At 40.2% G+C, this 22,098-nt stretch overlaps 1 protein-coding gene across 7 annotated transcripts in view; it reads left to right on the top strand.

Moving 5' to 3' along the window:
* Positions 1–22,098, top strand: part of Enpp2 (ectonucleotide pyrophosphatase/phosphodiesterase 2) — a 114,111-nt gene that overhangs the window by 33,981 nt on the left and 58,032 nt on the right. For all 7 annotated transcript variants that reach the window (XM_029469429.1, XM_029469428.1, XM_021182711.2 and 4 more), the window contains 6 exons: positions 8,660–8,815; positions 11,893–12,018; positions 17,132–17,192; positions 19,088–19,185; positions 19,504–19,583; positions 20,668–20,787. In XM_029469429.1, the coding sequence (XP_029325289.1) occupies positions 8,660–8,815; positions 11,893–12,018; positions 17,132–17,192; positions 19,088–19,185; positions 19,504–19,583; positions 20,668–20,787 (641 nt within the window). The remainder of the gene's footprint in view (positions 1–8,659; positions 8,816–11,892; positions 12,019–17,131; positions 17,193–19,087; positions 19,186–19,503; positions 19,584–20,667; positions 20,788–22,098) is intronic.

Here is a 22,098-nt window from a genome sequence, read left to right as displayed (position 1 = left end):
TTTCTCTGACATCACAGTATGTCTTCTGTCTTCCCGGGAATTAGGTGTTTCTCTGTGTTTCTTGATTGGCATGCTATGAAACACCACCTGCCTTTATACCACCATAAATGTGTATTATTAAATGAGGCATAGTGGAATACTGAATCTTCCACAGGGCAAGTTATCTGACTAGGCTTGAGAAGAAGGTTGAAGGTACAGTAGGCGATGTGGGTGAAGGAGCTGCAGTGTGTTTTGGAGAAAGAATAAGAAAACAGATCTTAAAAAACTGTGGCCCCGGGGAGCCCAAGGGACAAAACTGCATTGTGTTTCTTTGGGGAGAGAGGAGAGGGATTGCTGGGCCAGAAGAGAAGGCTGTTTTTATTGGAGGCAAACACTGTCTTCAAAGCCTTCTTTTTGACCCTCCCTAAGGCTGATTGTGACAGGGGACTAGGTCCTTGGCCTGAGCATGCAGCTCTGACAGCCCATGGCCGGGTCTTTCCACTGTGCTGAAAAGGAACCAATTTTCTGCTTTCTTTAAATGATAGTGGTGGGAATCGATGCTGTTTCTTTGATGACTGCATTATTTTCAAACTTGACTTTTTTTTTTGGAATATGGATCATCAAAGTACAAGCCTGGGACCCTGAGTCCATATTAATAAGTGCTCCTGTCACAGGCAAGTCACTTGTAATGTCTCAGCCCTCAGCAATGAGCATCAGTTTAGAAGACTTTATTTTCTAGAGTGTTAAAAATAAAATAATAAAAAACCATTTCCTCTATCCTGTTTCATCTCCTATTAAATGTGTGTGATCTCTACCAGAACACGTGAAAAGTATGGATTAAATGTATTAGTCCCTGAAAACACTGCTCATATAATAAATTACTTCCATGTGTTGTAGGGAATAGATACAATACAAGTAATGTCAATATGACTTCTGGAAACTGGTCTAGTCTACAGTACTACTGATCAATTAGATAGCGTTAGACCTACTACAGAGTACTGCTTCTTGACTTGTGAATAGAATCAGGATCTGAAGCCTTAGGGTGTAGAGTGATAGTTCACTCCATCTCCGGGAAGCTTCGTTTTAGGGCACCACACAGTTTATATCCGAGTTTTAGGATTTTGCTAGACTTACGGGGCTTTTATTCTTAAGCTTTCTTGTGATGCAGCTTACCTGCTGTCTACACACTGGGGTTCATTTCTGCTTAAGTAGAAAAGACAAAAGATTCCTTTTAGACATCGGGAAAGGCAGAGTGTAGACAGGTTTTCTATCTTTTTAAATTGCTAACTACACTTGCAAGAGGGAAATCTCCTAAATAATACTAGTGATAGGTGATTCTATTAGCAAAACTAGCATCAGAGGACATTGGGTGAATCTTTTTCTACACTTTAAAAAATAAAAGTCAAGAGAGAAAGCACCCTAGGATTTTATTTATTTATTTATTTATTTATTTATTTATTTATTTATTTATTTATTACAGCATGCTTGGGCTCTAAACATATCCTGCAAATTCACTGCTATCAGGTGTTTCACAAACAAGAAATGCAATGACTGTTCATTTATATGTGGCCAGAGCAAGAACTACCATTCAAAAGCATCCAACTTCTTGTTTAGTCCTGGTAGCTCCTCAGGGCTCCTGGGCAACAGCTGAGAACATTTGCATGCATGAATACTCTCATTGGTACACTTTAAACTGAGATGTCTGCTCCAAGGCTGTGACCATGGAAAGAAAGTTATAATTAATTAACTAGTACACTTCTTAGCTGGATTTCTTCTTAGGACCTGATGATCTACTAGAAGCAGGATGGGGGATGAGAACTCTTTCAGATCCTGGGATGTGTAGGAGGTGTGAAATGACCAGAGTGAGGTATAAGGTTTGGGAAAGGGACACTAAGGTCAGCAGGGTGGCAGAAATAGCATTTTAAAGGAACAATAAGTGCAGTTGAGCTGGAGATCTTTGTTTAAACATCTGACGTGGTCACTCTGTTTATCTATAAAATGGAAAGAAAACGTGTGTGCATGCAGTTGTCTACACTCAGGCACGCGCATGGAATTGGCATGCCTGGAGTTGTGCAGGAGTCTGCGTGACAGAAGCTATACGTCTTTCAATACTCTTCCAGTCCTCAGGTAGCCATGGGCACTCTTTGAAATAGAAGCCATGTGACTGACAACATGGCATGTGTGAGCTTGGGAATACTTGGATAATAAAAATTTGATAACTCGGTCTAATTTATCGCCATTTTTATAGGCTTGAAAGGAAAGTTTAAGAGCACACGAGTGACGAATTTGTGGGTAAATACGAGACGAAGAGCACAGCTAACAACTTTATTGGGAAATGCAAAGTGGTTGCTAGGGATGAGGAGCCCCTTGTTCCTTGATAATTTTAGGAATCTCAGTGTACAGTTGAGAGCACTTTCAATCACATTCCAGCAGAATGCAGGAAGATCTAGAACTGAGAGATGATCAGCCATCACTCTGTGAGGACAGTGACCAAATGGAGTGTACTGCATGGTGTGACTGCGTGCTAGACTGAACACAGAATTTGAGGAGTTTGAGTCAATGGAATGAGGTCGCCTGAGTTAGGACTCAGTGACGCCATTGGGTTTACAGTTGACTGTGGAATGGGGCTCAGGGTGGTGATTTCTCCATTTTTTTAATACAGCTGAGAATTCTCGATAATGTTTCTATATCTGAAACTTCAGAGTGCTTTGTTCAACATTTTTTTTTGTTTTTTTTTTCCTTGATTTTTCTTTTATTGAAAATAGATTTTTTTCATACAGTACATTCCAATTATGGTTTCCCTCCCCCAACTCCTTTTAAATCCTCCCCACCTCCTCTCCCATCTGAAGCCACAGTATTTCTGTTTTTCCTTAGAAAACAAATAGGCATCTAAATAATAATAATAAAGTAAGATAAAACAAGCAAGCAAACAAGCATAGGACAAAACAAACAGAAGAAAAAGAGCCAAAGAAAAAGTACGTGAAACATAAAGATGCAGACAGACAGACAGACAGACACACACACAAAAGAATCCCATAAAATCACAAGATTTTTAAACTGATAAAAATTAACCAATCTTTCAAAATTGTGATTGGAAGGCAACACCCAAAATTATAGCCTCTATAAAATTAGAAGACTCTTTAATTACTTAAGTTAGTGCTTTCCTAACGAATGTAGTACTTAGTTAATGGCTATAATTAACTTAGCTAATGGTTCTAATTCCAAGAGTAGGGAGCCTGAGACAGGAAGGTCGCAACTTTGAGGCTCTTCTGGACTACACTGAGAGACCCTGTATCAACCAATCGAATCCAACAAATAACCTCCTTCGGTTAGTCAGATAAATAGCGCAGTTGTGTTGTGAAGTTCTAAAATCTTAGCTGCACCGCAGCTGGCTGACAGGCAAGGTACCAGTTTGATTCTTCAATTAGAAGATAGATTTTTATAGCAAAATGCCACTGAGCATAATGTACGTCGGAGAAGGTGGATGACGAAGCGTCTGCGTTCTGAATGTGAGTCAGAGAAGGTGTCTGATTAAGCTTTTGCACTCTGTTTGGGATGGGGCTGGTATCTACATTTGTAGTTGATAGTCAACAAATAGTACCTGATTGGAAGTGACAAGGTTCTTGTTTGCTGGCAGGTTTGCAAATTATTCAGATTTATGTAATTAACTACATTGAGAGCTATTTAAAGGGTCTAGAGATTAATTTTAAAATGTTAAGTTTCCATTTAAATGACAGAATTCTGTTTTCCTGTAGTTGGTGAAGTCTTTCTACATATGAATATATTGTGTTTATTGACAGAGTGTTTCCTGAGGGCAGGTGTTTGACAACTTGCCAGGTGGACCCCTTTATCCATTTCTGCCAGTCTCTGTCTCTCTCCCCTACCTCTAGAGCACATCTCCCCCAACCCCCGAGATCTGGCCCAGCAGCTATGAAGAGGGGAGACTAGAAAGTTCTATACTTAGGAAGCAGTGAAATCTGCCACAGAGATCTGTGTATAAACTCGTGCTTGCTAAGGGATGATGTGAAAGCCCTCAGAAAAAGGGTGGGGGCAGCTAAGTCAAGAAAGGACAATGAGAATGAATGAATTTGGTATTCCAAAAGAGGGAGGTGGAAGCATTCCAGCTTCTGGCGGAGTGGCGGAGTGGTGGAGTGGCGGAGTGGCCGAGTGGTCGAGTGGCATTCTGAATGCTGTCCACAAGCTCCAAGTCTTTGCAGGTTAAACTTGAGACTGGACAGAAGACAGAAGGGTAACTGTTTTTTATGCTTTTGAGAGAAGAAGCCGGCATAAGAATAGTCACCATCCATTTCAGGGCTTTGTTTTCAGCAGACACTTTGGGCTGAGCACCAAGAATAGAAGGCAGTGATTGATAGGGACCGGCATGCAACTCTGCCAGTGGGACCAACCTGGTAGAAGAAACTTAAGTTCGTCCAGCTTTAGGCTAGGCTAAAACACTTGAAAATTTAAATATCACCACCCTGACTGGCCATCTTCCAGTTTTGAACTTTCCACTTAACAAGAAGATGTGGAGAAAAATATGATTAAGAGTATAGGATAGAGTCGGCTTTGATGACGGCCCCTGTCATCAGTTAGGCTCTTCCCAATACTCCAATTAAATTGTCAGTAGTCTGTGGGTTTTATATGTCTGCAGAACAGACAATACCAGAGGTTTACAACTCGCTCACGTTCATTCTCTGTCTCTGTCTCTGTCTCTGTCTCTGTCTCTGTCTCTGTGTGCACAGCAAAATAAATATCCTAGAAAAAGGGTTTTACTTAACAATTTGAAATAATCTCACCCATTCCTATCTGAATTGCAGATTTGAAAGAAAGAGATTATAATTTACATTTGTGTTTGGTTAAACCATGAAATTATACTTTGGTGAGACAGAACGCTGTGGATTGTGTATATACATTTTAAAATTCAAAGTCCCTCCGGAATGATTTATATAGAAAAAAAGTTTGCTTTTTAAATTTAAAGAACAGATTTCATATCTAAAAGAAAATAGGGTCCTGTGAAAATGTAGCTTAAAAAAAATAGTTAATTTACTTATTATGCATCCAGTATTCTGCTGGGAATTGAACTCAGGACCCCTGGAAGAACAGCCAGTATTCTTAACCTCTGAGCCATCTCTCTAGCCTACAATGTTATAGCTTGGAGACAGCTTATAATTTGAATGTCGTAGGAGTGCCTGCAAGTGCCTCCACCGCGTGTCCTCTTGTCTCACCCAGTACTTGTAGGCGCTTTTTGTTGGCTTGCTTTTTCATCATCCTTATTCTGTGATTTTCATGGCTGCCTTGGCAACAGTGGAAACTATGAGGTGGCAACAGTTTGCTGCCATGTTGTTTTCCTTCTCTCGGAGACTTACAGAACTGAAGTGCTCAGTTCCTCTGATTGGGGTCAAATAAAGGAGGGTCTACATTGAAAATCTGGGGAATGTCATGAAAGGCCCTTTCCATATTTGGCATTGGATCAGCTCTAATATAAAGACAAGTCTTCAAAAGGTCTAGGGCTAGGGCGATGCCTCAGAGGGGAAGGTGCTTTCCACTTAAGCATGGAGAGAGCCAGCTTCATAAAGTTTTCATCTGACTTGTACATGTGTGCCACCACATGTGTATCTGCCCACATGCATGGGCATGTGTATCTGCACACATGCATGGCACCCTCATGGATAGGACAATCATAAATAAAACTCCCCAGAAAGAAAGCAAAATAAAAAACAAAAACAATCTATCCTTCGGCTGGAGGTAGGGAGAAGGCTACAGACCCTGGTGAGGAATATTTTAAAAAGCCAGTTTATAGAGGGTGACTTGTAGAATGACCAGGGCTATGCTTGTTCTGACAGTGGGGAGATGGGCTGGAGCAGAGCCTGGAAAGGAAAGGCTACTCTCATTCAAGATGCTGTCTGTTTGGTTGGTTTATTTACTGATTTTGTTTTTTTGAGGTAGGGTCTCACTAAGTAGCCCTGGCTGTCCTGGAACTCGCTCTGTAGATTATGCTGGGCTTGAATTCAGAGATTGGCCTGCCTCTGCCTCCCAAGTGCTGGGACTAAAGGTGTGTCCAATCATGTTTGACTCTCTCTCTCTCTCTCTCTCTCTCTCTCTCTCTCTCTCTCTCTCTCTCTCTCTCTCTCTCTCGGAACCACAGCTCAAGTTTCTTGGGGTTATTAGGTTAGAAAAGTTCTTACATGGCTCAGACCATCTTTTCATTTTCCTTTCTGTTATTCTCAGCTTAATTTGCCACTGTTATCGGAGAATGAATGAATTTTGGTCCATGTTTCTCCTGATTCACACAGGAGCTTGCTCCTCACTGAAGCTGCTGATAGCCCAATCTTGCACATCTTTCCTGAGATGTATCTCTGCAGTATAGATGCAGTTCTGACAGTTGCCTTCAGTGGAAATCTTGGCAAGAAGGACCAAACCTGATAAGGCAAACTGTTGAGTGGGATTCAATGCTTTCTGAAGACAGCAAGGGGCACAGTGAGAGAATGACTGTTATTGGAAGAAAACATTGACAAAATCACCTTGCTAGGATGGTCAAAGAACGATTACAACCCAGCTTAGGATGCATTCAGGGATTTCAGAGGTAAAGAAAGGTCCAAGGAAGAGATTTTGGTGAGGACCACACACATGGGTCATAGACAATAAGAAGGTTTCAAATACTGGCTGGGACGCCATGAAGAAGACAAGACAGGATGAACAAAGACTTCTGTTCATTGTCTCAGCCATTAGAGTTGTTGGGCCTATTTACAGACACAGCTAAACGGGAGTGATCACTGCTTGAATCTATTAGACATTGGTTGGAATGATAATATCTAAGCACTACTCTTAAACAAAGAACATTCATTCAATTACAAGTTTTTCATTATTTTTCCATTTTGCTATGAGATTTTTTTTTCTTCTATTTTTCCTTCTTGTCTGCCATGGTTTCTTATGGCTCGGCGTGTACAGTTGATAGGTTGGCCAAAATCAACAGAAAAATGTGGTTTGTGGAGCAGAGGTAAGACACTGCATTGCAAACAGACATAATTTTTTAAAACTGAATTGATGTGGTTTGTATTTATTTCAACATCCCTGAATCAACTGTGAGAAAGCATTTCACATCTCATGGTCTGGTGAATCTGTTTGCTTAATGTCAACTGATCTGATGCCATAAAGGCCAGGACTGGGTGCCTCTGATTACTCTGATTAAAGGGGCAGTTGACTAAAGAATGAACTACATATTCAAATAAATGGCATGGGTACATCTAAAACTGTCATTTAATATCTGTTTTTGGACACCTTGATTTTAAACACGATATATATGTGCTGCAAAACCCAATAATTTCTAAATGTAGAATTTACAAATATGTTATATTTGTAACATATTTGCTAATACATATATATGTATATATGAAATATATATAATTATATATATTTCATCCACCTATATACATGGAGAAAGAAGACAATAAACTGAGAGGCCAGGCAATCATCTGATTTCATAAAGTGTTACGCATATCAAACTAGAGGATGTTTTTTGAAGTGCAGTTTTTAAAGAAATCAAACTCTTATGTATTTGGCTTTGTTTCTGGGCCTCATGCACAGTATTGATGAACTTATTTCCTAGTACCAATCACAATTATTTACCTCCAGAACATACTTTTCTATCCTGTCACCAAATTACTTTTTCCTTTGACCACCTTTCTATTTTTGTATGTTTATTTCTCAGTAAAATTTTCTGTCTTCCCAACTTTGTAGAGTGATTGGTATTTTTCTCTGTGAGCTTATTGAGTATTTAGGCTTAGGATGAATTAGTACTTTTCTGTTATTGATATTTTTGTCTTTAAAGTTGGGTGCCCTATGACTTACCTAGATTTTTTTCTAAAATTGTGTTTTTCATAAGCTTTAGCATATTCTTCTTTAAGATGACTGAATTTTTAATTGTGTGTGTGTGCATGTGAATGCAGCATGTGTGTGTATGTGTGTGTTTGTATGTTTGTGTGTGTGTGCGCGCACATGTGCTTGAGCATTCACACACGCACATGCACACGCACATGCACGCATGTGAATACAGTACTAGTTGAGCCAGAGAAAGGGAGTCAGATCCCCTGGGGTTGGAGTTATAGTCAGTTATGAGTTACCTAATACGAGTGTTCCAAACCGAACTTATATCCTCTGTAAGAACAGTATGTGCTCTTAATCCTGAACCATCTCTTAGGCACCTATTTTTATCTTTTTTTTTTGAGATGAGGTATCAGCCTCAGCTCTTAGAATATTCTTGACTGTAGGTTCTGCATATGTATTATTAAATTCATATCTTGATTTTTTTTTTAGTTTGGTGCGTAGCAGCACTCACCATTACATGTGTGTAGTACTAATAATTGTAATCATGAGTAGAGTCAACATTTGTTATTCTGTATATGCTTGCTATCCTGACATGCATTTCACACAGGTTATTTCATTCAGTTCTCATTTCAATCTGGAACTGGTTTTATGAGTCTCCCGTTTTATAGATAAGGAAACTGTGGTTTACATAAGTTGGGCAACATGCTTGAGGTAGCCAGGGAGCTGGCACTGAAGCCAGGCTGCTCATCCAGAGCTTGACTGCATTTCCACCCCAATTGCTTCTAAGTACCACTCTTGCGTTGGTGACATGGCTAGTCCCTAAGCTGTTGTCTTTTGCCTCTTATTTGAACGGCAGTGTTATCTGACTCTCCATGGACCAACACATCTGGATCCTGCAAAGGTAGATGCTTTGAGCTTCAAGAGGTTGGACCTCCTGACTGTCGGTGTGACAACCTATGTAAGAGCTACAGCAGCTGCTGCCATGATTTTGATGAGCTCTGCTTGAAAACAGGTATTTGACTTCTGGATGCCTCTCACTTCTAGCATAAGGCTCAGCGACACCTAGCTGTTAGGCACCTCTGCTTTGGCTTTTTCACATAGAGGGTTTTAGTTCATTTCTTGAATGATTGATGGTTGTATGTAGAATGTAGGTTGTATGTACAATAACTTGGCTCAACCATTCTTGTCCCAGTCAAAGAAGGCACTTTCCAATTTCAGGTTACTGTAGATTGAAAGTACTAGGTTTAAAACCAATTCTCTGTATTCTGTGCAAAAGGAAAGCATTTATGGAATCAATCTGGAGTCTTATGCTATGGGCAGCTCTGAAATCTTCTTCTAAAAATTCCCTGATTTTATTTATCCTGTAGTGGAATGGTCATTAGAACATATAAATGCTCACAAGTCCAGGGAAAAGTAAGCTTTGTGATTTTGTTATCACACTGACTCTGTTTTCAAAGTCAAACAGTTTTAGATAGGGCTCTTTGGAGCATCTTGCATATTCATTACCATGTCTCTGTCCCTGGGCAAAAACCTCATGTGATCTACCTAAGAAGAATGGCAAGAATCCCTGCTTTGAACACTGGAAACTGATTTCTTAACTCCCTTGACAAATTATTACTTCTGTGCATGGGTGGTATTTTGGAAAGCCCAACTAACCATTGCTATTTGATCTTTTTCATGAGACATTATTGCCTTAGTTCCTGATTTATTGGAAAATCAACATAAACTCCCTAACTGGGACTTATTTTCCTTACAGCCTGCAAAATATAAGGGCCTCATTAGATTACTTTTTTGCATAATGCATTTTCTAAGCATGTAGACACATTTTTGTTATGAATTTCTTGTAGAGTTTCAACCATGTTCTTCAGCTGTAGTTCTGTAAGCTTAGGGCTGAGGCTCTTTGTACATTGAGTATATGGGTGGACTAGACACCACTCAGAGCTCTTTGACCCTAAGACATAAGTGCAAACCTGCAATCTGTGTCTGATGTGCACTGGGGATTTTAGAACCTTTTATGTTGAGCATCTTGTCCCCAGTAAGTTAAGTCAACCTTCCAACTTTCTGCTCTGAAAACTCTGTAAAATGTAATGCATCTGTAATTCTAGCTTAGCTCTCTTTGAATATAGCTCACGCCATTCTTCCTAGTTTAATACCAACTATAACAACATTCTGTAAAGCACATTATTCTCTGATGTCTAAAGCCAACGTGTATTGAATGTGGAAGAATCAAATGTCAAATAACCATAAAAAGTTGAAAGGGAAAAAGAACGTTTCTTCTTAAGGTTCTGCTATACCAATACAGGAAGCAAGCCTAAGGTTTCAGTATAAACTCTCTTTGTTTAGGGTGTCTGGATACTGTATGTAAATATATGTGTGTATTTATATACGCAATCATGTGGGAGGCAGTATTTTTTTTTTAAACACTATGCTTTCAAATGGCAGCATAGCATTCTAAGAAACAACTGGAGCAGAATTCATTGACTGTTCTACCTCTGTCTATTCAATCACCCAGCAAGGGCTCCTCTTGGCAGAATGTCAAGAAGGAGCAGCCTTGCTTTAGAAGAGTATCCTTGCTTCTATTGAGCACACGTCTTAGAGGATGAAGGCTTGAAGTGTCCGAGTGTACTTCAGGGTAGAGATGTTCTTTGTGATGCCCTCTACTGCTTCTTCCCCACCTTTGCTTCCCTTCCCATGGCTGAATGATGGCAGCTGCTGGTTACATGTGGTCTGTCTTTCTGTCTTCGATATGAGCTCCAGGAGGATGCAGCTCTTGTCTTTGGCACTTCACTATACTCTTAGCACCCAGAGGATGGTAAGCAATGAGACAGACCAATGATGGGAATTGAGGAAACTAAATATGTGGACTCTCCATGAGAGTTCTTTACGCTACAGTCCTCGATTTCAAGAATCATAGACCATTTCCACCACCCTTCTAAAGACATTTAATAGATATTCATTGATCACCTAGAGTGTGGTGGTTAATCTCACAGTCTTACATCTGAGATGAAATAGAATAGTGACTGATAACGTTTTTAAAAAGTTTTAGTTGTTTAAAAAATCAATTAAAAATATGGCCCTAGCACTCTGATAAAAGTGAAAAGTTTCCTTTTTTTAAATGTTTCTTTGAAGAACTGAACCCTGACTTATCGCTCAGTTGGGAGTGATATTTCCTTTTATTTTATCTCCGTTTAGTTCTTTAGGAGGCCTTATGTAGACGGCCATTTTGGTTGGTTGGGAGTTTGAGGGCATTGATACTTCTCTATGGTCTTTCTCTTTTGTGGTACTCAGGGCCATTCTTCTTTTTTTTTTTTATTAGATATTTTCTTTATATACATTTCAAATTTCAAATGCTATCCCGAAAGTTTCCTATCTCCCCCCCCCCTGCTTCCCTACCCACCCACTCCCACTTCTTGGCCCTGGCATTCCCCTGTACTGGGGCATATAAAGTTTGCAATACCAAGGGGCCTTTCTTCCTAGTTGGCCATCTTCTGCTACATATGCAGCTAGAGACACAGCTCTGGGGGGTACTAGTTAGTTCATATTGTTGTTCCACCTATAGGGTTGCAGACCCTTGCAGCTCCTTGGGTGCTTTCTCTAGCTTCTCCATTGGGGGTCCTGTGTTCCATCTTATAGATGACTGTGAGCATCCACTTCTGTATTTGCCAGGCACTGGCATAGCCTCACATGAGACAGTTATACCAGAGTCCCTTTATCAAAATCTTACTGGCATATGCAATAGTGTCTGGGTTTGGTGGCTGACTATGGGATGGATTCCCGGGTGGGGTAGTCTCTGGATAGTCTTAGGGCCATTCTTGAAGGGTGGGGATCCTTTGTCTGACTTTCTGAGTTTGGCCTTTGTATGAGAACTTAGTTGTGCTGTGAGTTCCCCTCTGCTTTGAAAAATTAGAAATTCATCCTATCTGTAAGTTCTCCAAATGCCTTTTTGGCCTCTGGCTGACTCAGGTTTTGCAAACAGAGTCAACGATGTGGGCTTCTGGCTCTTTTTGTTGGAAGCCCTTGTAAGCAACTGTGGCCTCTTTCATTTGGTTTATTCGAGGCGGTAAGAGTGTTTCCTTGTGTTGATTTCAGCTCGAGGCTGGGAGTGCACCAAAGACAGATGTGGGGAAGTACGAAATGAGGAAAATGCCTGTCACTGCTCAGAAGACTGCTTGTCCCGGGGAGACTGCTGTACCAACTACCAAGTGGTCTGCAAAGGTACCTGCTTTTAGACCACTTTGGGACATTAAACACTGGGCATGCACCGAGCATCCTAAATTTTCTGGCTATAATACCTTGGCTGTTGAAATTTGGAGGTCAGAGGAATTGTAGTTTTTTTGATTTACTTCTTTTATGTGTGTGAGTGTTTCACCTGCATGAATATATATGCATCGTGTGTGTGCAGTGCCTGTGGGTGTCAGATTGTCTGGAACGAGATTCACAGATGGTTATAAGCCACCATGTAGGTGCTGGAACTAAACTTGAGTCCTCTGAAAGAGCAACAAGTGTTTGTTTGTTTGTTTATTTAGTTTTTGGAGACAAGGTTTCTCTGTGTAACCCTGGCTGTCCTGGAACTCACTCTGTAGACCAGGCTAGCCTCAAACTCAGAAATCCACCTGCCTCTGCTTCCCAAGTGCTGGGATTAAAGTTGTGTGCCACCACTGCCCGGCACAACAAGTGTTCTTAACCACTGGGCCATTTTTTCATCCTCTGAATTATACTTTGTAATATTTTTTAATATTCTTTCTTAGTTGTCTTCTCAATTTCATTGTTTTGAAGCAACAAAAAGGAAATCAGAATTTAAAAATTAGATAAATAAGATGTTTCCAAACTTTCTGTCTTGGTTAACATCAGGTTTCTTAGTACTAGAGCCTGGAATTTGTTTCATGAAGTTTATTGAGAAAATGCTCTATAGGAAAACCATGTGTGAAGGTCAGGGAGTTGGGGTTGGGATTGGCAGTACAAACTGTCATAGGTGAGTCTTGCCTTGGCTTGAATGGTGGCTAACCTGACATGGTGTAGAATCACCCGGGAGATGGGTCTCTTTAAATACATATGGGGGAATTAATTTGATTCCTCGATTGCTTTAATTGATGAGGAAAGACCCATATTCTCAAAAACACTGTTTAGATTTTTAAATTTCATTTTATGTATATGAGAAGTTTGTCTGAATGCATGTATGTGAGCCACATGCATGCCTGGCTACCATGGAGGTCAGCAGAGGGTGTCAGATCCCTTGGAATTGGAGTTCTGGGTGGTTGTAAGTTACTCTGCAGGTATAGAAACTGAGCCCTCTGTGTCCTGGTTAGGTATATGCTCCTAACCACTGAGGAGTCTCTTCAGCCCCCAAGACACATTCTGAACAACTTCTGTATTAGTCAGGGTTCTCTAGAGTCACAGAACTTATGGATAAAAGAATTTATTGATGACTTACAGTCGGCAGCCCAATTCCCAACAATGGTTCAGTCGCAGCTGTGAATGGAAGTCCAAGGATCTAGCAGTTACTCAGTCTCACGCGGCAAGCAGGCGAAGGAGCAAGAGCTCCTTCCCAAGAGGGCATCAGGTCACATTATAAATGGTTATGAGTCACCATGTGGTTGCTGGGAATTGAACTTGGGACATCTGGAAGAGCAGCCATCTCTCCAGCCTCCAAGATACATATTCTTAAAATAACGTGTATAGAATTTGTTGATAGTTTCACACAATGTATATAGTGCTGTTTTCTGCCGTTTTCCACTCATTTTCACCTGTACTCCTATTCTCCCCTCCCTGGAAGGACATTTCCCACATTTACATCAATTTGTTTTGTTTTGAGTCCCACTGAATAAAACCCTGCCCCTCCCCTAGAATTCAGCAGCAGCCAACCTCAGTCTTTTGCAGGCAACTGCAGCCTCATGGGGTCTATGACTGCACTGGCTATGCCATGCTCAGAGGACAACATTTTACAGCTCTTCTTTCTATCTTGTATATTCTTATGTTCTTTTCACACCTTCTCCCACAGTGTTCCTTGAGATCTAGACAGGGTAGTAGGAGCATTTAACCAGTAAGATCCATCTTCACTGTGGGCTGATGCATTCCCTGGGCAGGAGCTCCTGGACCGTATACAATGGAGCTGAGTACTAGCATGCAGTATTTGGCTCTGTGTGTTCTAAGTGTGAACAAGGTGAGGCAGGCTGCTCCAAACCCTGGCTGCCTTCCTTCCCTTCCATGGTGGACTGCGCCTTGATCCATGAACTGAAATAAACCCTTTCTCCTCAGAGATGTTATTTTCTGGCTATTTTATCATAGCAGCAGGGAAAGAAACTCTGGCGAAGATTAAATCACAGAGTCATTTGAAGCACTGGAGTGTGACTTCTGTTCCCAGTGCATGTAAGTTGTTTGCCAAGACCCCAACATCAGCCCAGGACGCGATGTGCTTGCTAGTGAAGACAATAAAGCATGAACAGATCCAGTTACACCCAAAGCTTTACTATAGTATGTATGAATACATATATAGTATGTATTCTACTATCAACACGCATATAGTATGTATATATGTAAGCGTGTTGATGGTAGAATACAATGCTTTTATGATATTAATGGTCTGTGGCCTCCAGAAAACATAAAAGATATATCTCCTGATATGAAAGCATTTCAGGGACCATACTAGTCACTTAAAGGTGTTTATGCAAAACAAAACAAAACAAAACAAAACAACAAAACAACCCCCCATGGCTTTTAATCTATAAGTTACATCATCTCTTATTTTCTCAATTTAGCCTTTTTCCTGGCATAGAATGTTTATAAAGCATTTCTGTTAAATGATTTCAGATAATGGCCAGGGTGATAGCATGTGCAAGACCCTGAATTAAACCCCTAGTTAAGAAATAAAGGTGTGTGTGTGGAGAGATGGCTCAGTGGTTAAGAGCACTGGATGTTCTTCGAGAAGACCTGGGTTCAATTCCCAGCATCTACACGGCAGCTCCCAACTCTTTGTAACTCCAGTTCTAGGGAGCTCTGATTCCAATACCCTCTAATGGACATACATGCAGGCAAAACACTCATACACATGAAATAAAAAAAAATAATTATTATTATTTGGTTTTTTTCAAGACAGGGTTTCTCTGTGCTCTCCTGGCTGTCCTGGAATTCACTCTGTAGACCAGGCTGGCCTCGAAATCAGAAATCCGCTTGCTTCTGCCTCTGCCTCCCAAGTGCTGGGATTACAGGCATACGCCACCACTGCATGGCAATAAATTATTTTTAAAAGAAAGAAAGAAAATTTGGAAGTTTTTTTTGTAAGGTATAAATGGACCTGGAAACCTTCCTTCCCCGTTGGGAAGTTTCCTCTACTCTAAGAGTTATACTTTTATTTTGAAATTCATTCATCAAGAATTTATTTGTCCTTTTCTTTTAATCTTTATGCAGTAAATATAACAGGAAAGCACAAAGGGTACAAGGAAAAAAGGCCTGGATATCATTTGTCACCGGATGGTGACAGGTTAAGGCCATTTTTGGTGGTTTGAATTCTTATTTCAATGCTTTGTGAGCTTCATGTGGCCACCCTAAGTTACTTGTGCTTGGTAAAGCTAATTTAGTTTATTTCCTAGCCTGCCTGGTCATCCAACAGCTAAATGGTTCTGGGCTGTGAAAGACTTCCAATGTTCTTTATACGGGAGAAGTTTCTGTGGGATATTGGTCACAATTTTTATGCCTGTTCAATATGTAACTTTTGTCTGTCTTAGAGAAACTTAAGGTAAATTCTTATGGATAATTTTTTCCCCCAAAGAATAGCAGCTCCATATCTTTTATGTTGCTATATCAAAATATCAGAGGATGGGTCTTTTGCTGGATACGATCACTCACAGTGTAGAGGCCTTCCCTATTGGAAGGCGTCTTCTGTTTGACCTCCAATGATGACTATTGGGCTACATTGTACCAAGGCATATTCTGTCATGAGGAAGGAAGATGCCTCATTCTTGTGGGATCCAATGAAGTTCCAAGAGACATGAATCAATTCCTTGTGAGAATGGTGTTCCCACAAACCCCGTTTCTTTCCACTAGGCTCCGCCTCTCAAAGATTCTGCCACTTTAAGCACTGCCACATTAGAAATGGATACTGCAGTTCCTGGATTTCTGTGTATAAACCACAACAGAACCCTAATTTAATATCAACATTGGACTGAGGAAATAATAGTTGTGAAAATATGAGGACCTGAGTTCAGGTCCCTTAGAATCCATGTAAGAAGCTAGGCAAGGTGATAGATGAAGACGGTCAGATCCTGGGGTCTCATTGGAGTCTAGCCAATCCACAAACTTCAGGTTCATTGAAAGACCTGTGTCTCAGAGAATCAGATGGCTAGTGTCTTAGTTAGGGTTTTATTGCTGTAAAGAGGCACCATGACCAAGGTAATTCTTATAAAGAAAAACATTTAATTGCAGCTGGCTTACAGTTTCAGCAGTTTAGTCCATTATCATCATGGCAGGAAGCATGGTGGCATGGAGGCAGACATGGTGCTGGAGAAGCCAAGAGTTCTCTACATCTTGATCTGCAGACAACCAGGAGATTGTGTGCCACACTGGACATAGCTTGAGCATAGGAGAACTGAAATCTGGCCCCCACAGTGACATACTTCATCCAACAAGACTGCACCTCCAAATTGTGCCACGTGCTATGGGCTAAGCATTCAAACACATGAATCTAAGGGGGCCAAGCCTATTCAAACCTCCACAGATAAGTGACAGAGAAAGACACCTGACATAGACCCGTAGCTGCCACACATGCAGGACTTATATTCTCAGTTGATCTTGATGCAAGCTAAGAGGGAAAGACAGCTTGGGTTTTGATTTGTAAATCCAAGATGATACACGTGCTCATCAGAAAAGTCTTTCTTGTAATATTTTATCTGCTATCCTCGGATATTATTATAACAACATCAGCCTTTTCCCCTCCAGAAGGGAAGTTGTGTTGTGCTTTCTATGGCTTTGAGATCTTTCATGGCAGGGGAGAGAATGTTCCATCTAATGACCAAACAGTTTATTTTTAGAAAGAAACAAACATGAAATTTTGTCCACTGACGCCACATTTTTTTTTTTTTCAAATCTACAAACCGTTTAGGAGCTGAAAGCTGAAATAAACACCATTTGAGGTTATTAAATCTTAGCTTTCCCACCATGTATGGGTGTACTTTAAAAGCCAGAGTAGACACTAGACTTTATTTCAGAATTTCTTTTTAGATGGTGTCCCATAAACAAGTACTAAAGAGGACACAGATTCTGGCATTGCACTCTTACTCTCTGGGCGGCACCTATAAATAGACTCACAATAAATGTCCCCGTTTTTTTCTTGTAGGAGAATCACACTGGGTAGATGATGACTGTGAAGAAATAAGAGTCCCCGAATGCCCTGCAGGGTGAGTATATTTTGTCTCATGGATATTATGAAGTATTCCACATCCCCTGATAAGCCATCACAAAGGGTAAATGACGACACACATTTTAAGACAGAAATCCCCTTCTCTATATAATCTTATGTGAATTCTTATAAATATATTGCCAGTTAAGCTATCTCTAGGGTTTTAAAAAATAAAATAAAACTTGATTATGTGATAGTGTGTGTAGGGTGTATATGCCATCATGCATGCTATAGCATGTGTGTGACGGTCAGAGGACAACTTTGTGGAGTTGATTCTCTCTTTCATCTTGTATATGGCTTCCAGGGATCTGACTCAGATCGGCAGGCTTGCAGGCAAGCAAGTCAGTTGCTGAGCCATGCTGCCAGTCCTATCTTGTAGCTTTGATGTTCTTTTTCCTGTCACTGCTGTGCATGCTGGAGTCTCAGTGTCTGCTGTGATCCACCAAAGTGCATCTGCTGATCTCCGGAGGCTGCGTTTCCTGCCACCATTCTCTGCCCTAACACTGTGCAGCCCCCACAGTTGTTTCCCCGGAGATCTGTTCTTGCCTTTGTTAGTGCATGAGGGAGGGAAAAGGAAAAAGGAGATGCTAGATCTTCTCAAGTTGTTATTCCAAGAAGGTAGCTTCTACTAGATCAGGCAAAAACCTGCTTCTCTGCTAAGGGCCTGACTTAGAGGGCGACAGCCACATTGAGTGATACCTAAGAGCTCAAGTGTGACTTCCAGGAAACTGTGAGACTCCATGTGCCTTTACAATGCTTGGCAGAAAATACATTCTCAACAAATATGTTTTCATAAAGTATTTAGTCTTTAAATATTTATGTATGCATATATTCTAGCCCGGGATGCAGAATTTAAGTGTTTAGATAGCTCTATTTTTCCCTTCTCTTAAGAATCATAATTAGGCATAAAAGGAAGGAGAAATAGACATCTCAATACTTTGGATGTATGGAATGAGATGAAACAATTTCTGACTGCTTATGTAGGGCCCCCTTAAAATGCATTTTACTTTTAACATGACTTCTAATAGGCACAAGCTAAGAGTTGTTCACTTAGCTTCAAGTTATTAGAAAGAACTCTATAATACATAGCTCACTCTTCTCTTAAGACTGACTAACTACACCCTTAAAGTACCATGTTTGACTTGGATCAATGAGTCCTTTGCTGATAGACTTATAACAATTCTTAATAATTTAAATCATCTTGAAAACAGCTTTATAAGAAACTTGAAGGAATGCTTTTATGGTGCTTAGGTCTAGTGGAAAGAGTGTTACTGTAGTTAATCATAATTACTCACATATTCATTAATTTACTAATACATCTGATAAGTATTTATTAAAATTGGGCAAGGTGGCACATGCCTATAATTCCAGCACTGAGGCAGAGGCAGAGGCAGGAGGATTATGAATTTGAAGGCGTCCTAGTCTATATAGCTAGGTCCTGGGCAGCATAAAACTCTAGAAGGGAAGCCATTAATAGATAACTAAAAAACAGGGTATACAATAATGTGTATATGAATACAAAGGAAGTAGGTATATCAATTAACATCATAGAAAAGGAAACTTAGAGTTGAGTTTTAAAAAGGACATAAGAACTTTCCAGGTTAAAAATTGGATAAAAAACATATTTGTTTGTTTGTTTGTTTATTTATTTATTTACTATTGCCAAAGGCCCTGGCTTGTAAGGTAGGAAACAACAGCAGAGTCAACTACTTTCTCTTTGTCATGGTGACATTGCCCGTTTAACTCTGAACTTGGTTGCCTCAAGTGCTATGTGGTTGGGAGCCCAAGCTTCTGTCTTTCTAATATTGATTGGTCCTGTCATTGACTGTGACCAGATACTGTGGAATACCTATGGCAGTAGTTTCTCTGAGACTTACCCTGTTACCATTTAAGGTTTGTCCGCCCTCCGTTAATCATCTTCTCTGTGGATGGATTCCGTGCATCGTACATGAAGAAAGGCAGCAAGGTTATGCCCAACATTGAGAAACTGCGTAAGTCATTCCCTCCCTCCATGTTCTCATCCAAGGTAGTCATTGCTCTGCTATAGGCTTCCAGAGCATAGAAACACCGTCTGTCTGTCTGTCTGTCCCTTCCTTTCCTCTGCCTGCCTTCCTGCCTTCCTTCCTTCCCTCCTTTGTTCCTTCATTCCTTCCTTTCTTCTTCCTCCTCTTTCTCCTTAATAAATTTCATTTTATTATTGGAAGAAAAAAAAGAAAGTAATGTATTTTTCATAGCTGAGAAAATGAATTTTATGCATGAAGCGGTTCTGGATGGTTTTCTTGTCCTGATAACTCATTTTCTCCTTTCAGGGTCCTGTGGCACCCATGCTCCCTACATGAGGCCTGTGTACCCTACAAAAACCTTCCCTAATCTGTATACGCTGGCCACTGTAAGTGTTTGTTTTCCCAAGGTTTAATTTAATCCTGGAAGGACGTGAAGGCAGGGGTTAATTTTTAAAATATAGAACACGCTTTAATTAAAAAATATTTTTAATATATGATTTGGAAATTTCACACAGCGTATTTTTCTTGCATCCTTTCTTGTCTTCTTACTCTTCCCAGATCATTTCCATTCCCTGCTCCCCCACTTCATGTTCTGTCTCTCTCCTAGAGAAAACAAAAACAAAAATGGAAACAAAAGAAAAAGTCCCTTGGAATATAGTCTGGTTTGTGTTGGTCAAACTTATTTGCTTGAAGTGTGTGTGTGCACGAGTGTGCATTGTGTAAGCCAGGGAACAACTCTGGGGAGTCAGTTTTATCCTTTCTCCACATGGGCTCTGGGGTGAAACTCAGATTTTAACTAGCTGACGAAGCTGGATGGCCTGAAGGGGAGTTGAAGACCAGATTGCTCAGGATTCAAAGGAAATCTGTTTTCTTCCGTTTGCCTCTTGTTCACACTCAAAGCTTTGTGAATGATCGAACTGAGTTGCAAGATTAAAATGACAGCTTTTTCACGCATCGTTCAAACCGAGTGTCCCATCCAACTGTCAGCTTCAGAGAAGTCTATCCTCTGCCTTCTGAACGTTCCAACAAGAATGTTGCTTTCAGAGCTTCTATGTTTTTATTTTCAAACATTCCAAACTCTATTTTCTTGTTTCAAACATACTTTCCTATTCTTATGATTATTTAACTTAACGATTTGAAGAAGAAATAGAATGATAAGTGAAATCCTCTTTGGAGACATGTATACATTTCAAGGGAAGAAATAAAAAAGTCCAGTGTGTTAAGTTTCAGCAGTCAAAAAGACAGATATTGTATTTCTTGTCTCCATCTTAAATTTCTAAAATGACTTAAAATTAGTTTCGACTCATGTGTATAAGAACGGACTCAAAACAAAGGCTTATGCACATCCTACTTGATCTGGTTTATTTAATATTGTCATAAAACCTTCTATGTTAAGAAAACTGATGATAGAACTAATATGTATAGATCATCACAATGCTATTTTAACAATAAAATTGCTCTTACACAAAGGGTTTATATCCAGAATCCCATGGAATCGTTGGCAATTCAATGTATGATCCTGTCTTTGATGCTACTTTCCATCTTCGAGGGCGAGAGAAGTTTAACCATAGATGGTGGGGAGGCCAACCGGTAAGTCTTTTTTTTTTTTTTTTTTTTGGTTTTTTCGAGACAGGGTTTCTCTGTATAGCCCTGGCTGTCCTGGAACTCACTTTGTAGACCAGGCTGGCCTCGAACTCAGAAATCCGCCTGCCTCTGCCTCCCGAGTGCTGGGATTAAAGGCGTGCGCCACCACGCCCGGCCCAACCGGTAAGTCTTGAGTTCTTTGTGTCTGTAGACCTGTGGACCTTGAAAGATTTTGTGTAAAAAGGGGGTGTTTTCATCTTTTGATATTTCATGTATGTGTACATTTTTATATGTATATATGGTATATTTGTATTGTATGTTTATACTTATATACATGTGGGAATATAATATGTACACACATACATATATATGTATATATGTGTGTATATATATGTGTATATATATATATATGTGCATCTATGTATGTACATGTGTGAACATAAGTTATGCTGATAAAAGTGTGAGATGACTAATTTCTTCTGGGGGATGGTAGTGGTAGAAATGTATTGTGGTTGAATGTCACAGCTCCTAGATGAATGAACAAATATTGATTTATTAAATTTGGGAATACAATGCAAAAGAAAAAGAAGTATGAGTTCCCAGGTATGTTGATCTCCAGTGATAGCATAAACAGAAAGAATGGTTTCTGGAGAAAAAGAATGGATTAAAACTCAAGAAAAATTTGTAGGTTATTTTATTTAATCCGTTTCAATCATACAAGGTAGGTGTAATAATGGGGATCCTACCTTAGTACTGAGGCAGAGAATGACACTTTGAAGGAGATACTGTTGTGTACCTTAGACACTTGGGCAGAAAATCAAAAGGCTGAATTCAGGCAGCTTCCCCCGGTGTTTTTCCTGTGACTGTATGGTTAGGCAACCTGCTTTGGTCAGACACAAGAAAAGCACTGACATAAAACCATGGTTGTTGACTGTCTAGAACTGGGCTTAAGAGTACAAGCTGCAGGTTGGAAGGCTCAGAATCACCATAGGAACATGGACCAGGGCACAGTCAATCAGATGTTCAGAGGGAGAATGGAAAATGGTTGTATCTCAGATCTCCACAGCCATGGTCAGGGAGGTGGGTTGTTAGACCTCTGCACAGTCTATCTAAGTGTGAGAGAGGAAGGCAGCATCCTCTCTTACCCCACACAGCCAACACGCTGAGACAGCTTGGATCTGAACATTCACTGCCACAGATGGGCAGAGTAAGGAGTATAAGTTAGACATTTGTTACAAGGTATCACTTTCTGAGAGGAGGTCATTTCTTGTCAAAATATTCATCTCGCTTAATAGGTAAATCACTATGCAAGGATAA

Source organism: Mus caroli, chromosome 15 (genome assembly GCF_900094665.2).
Source record: "Mus caroli chromosome 15, CAROLI_EIJ_v1.1, whole genome shotgun sequence".
NCBI lineage: Eukaryota > Metazoa > Chordata > Mammalia > Rodentia > Muridae > Mus > Mus caroli.
The sequence above is the reverse complement of the archived record's forward strand: the minus strand, read 5'-3'. Positions and strand labels throughout refer to the sequence as shown.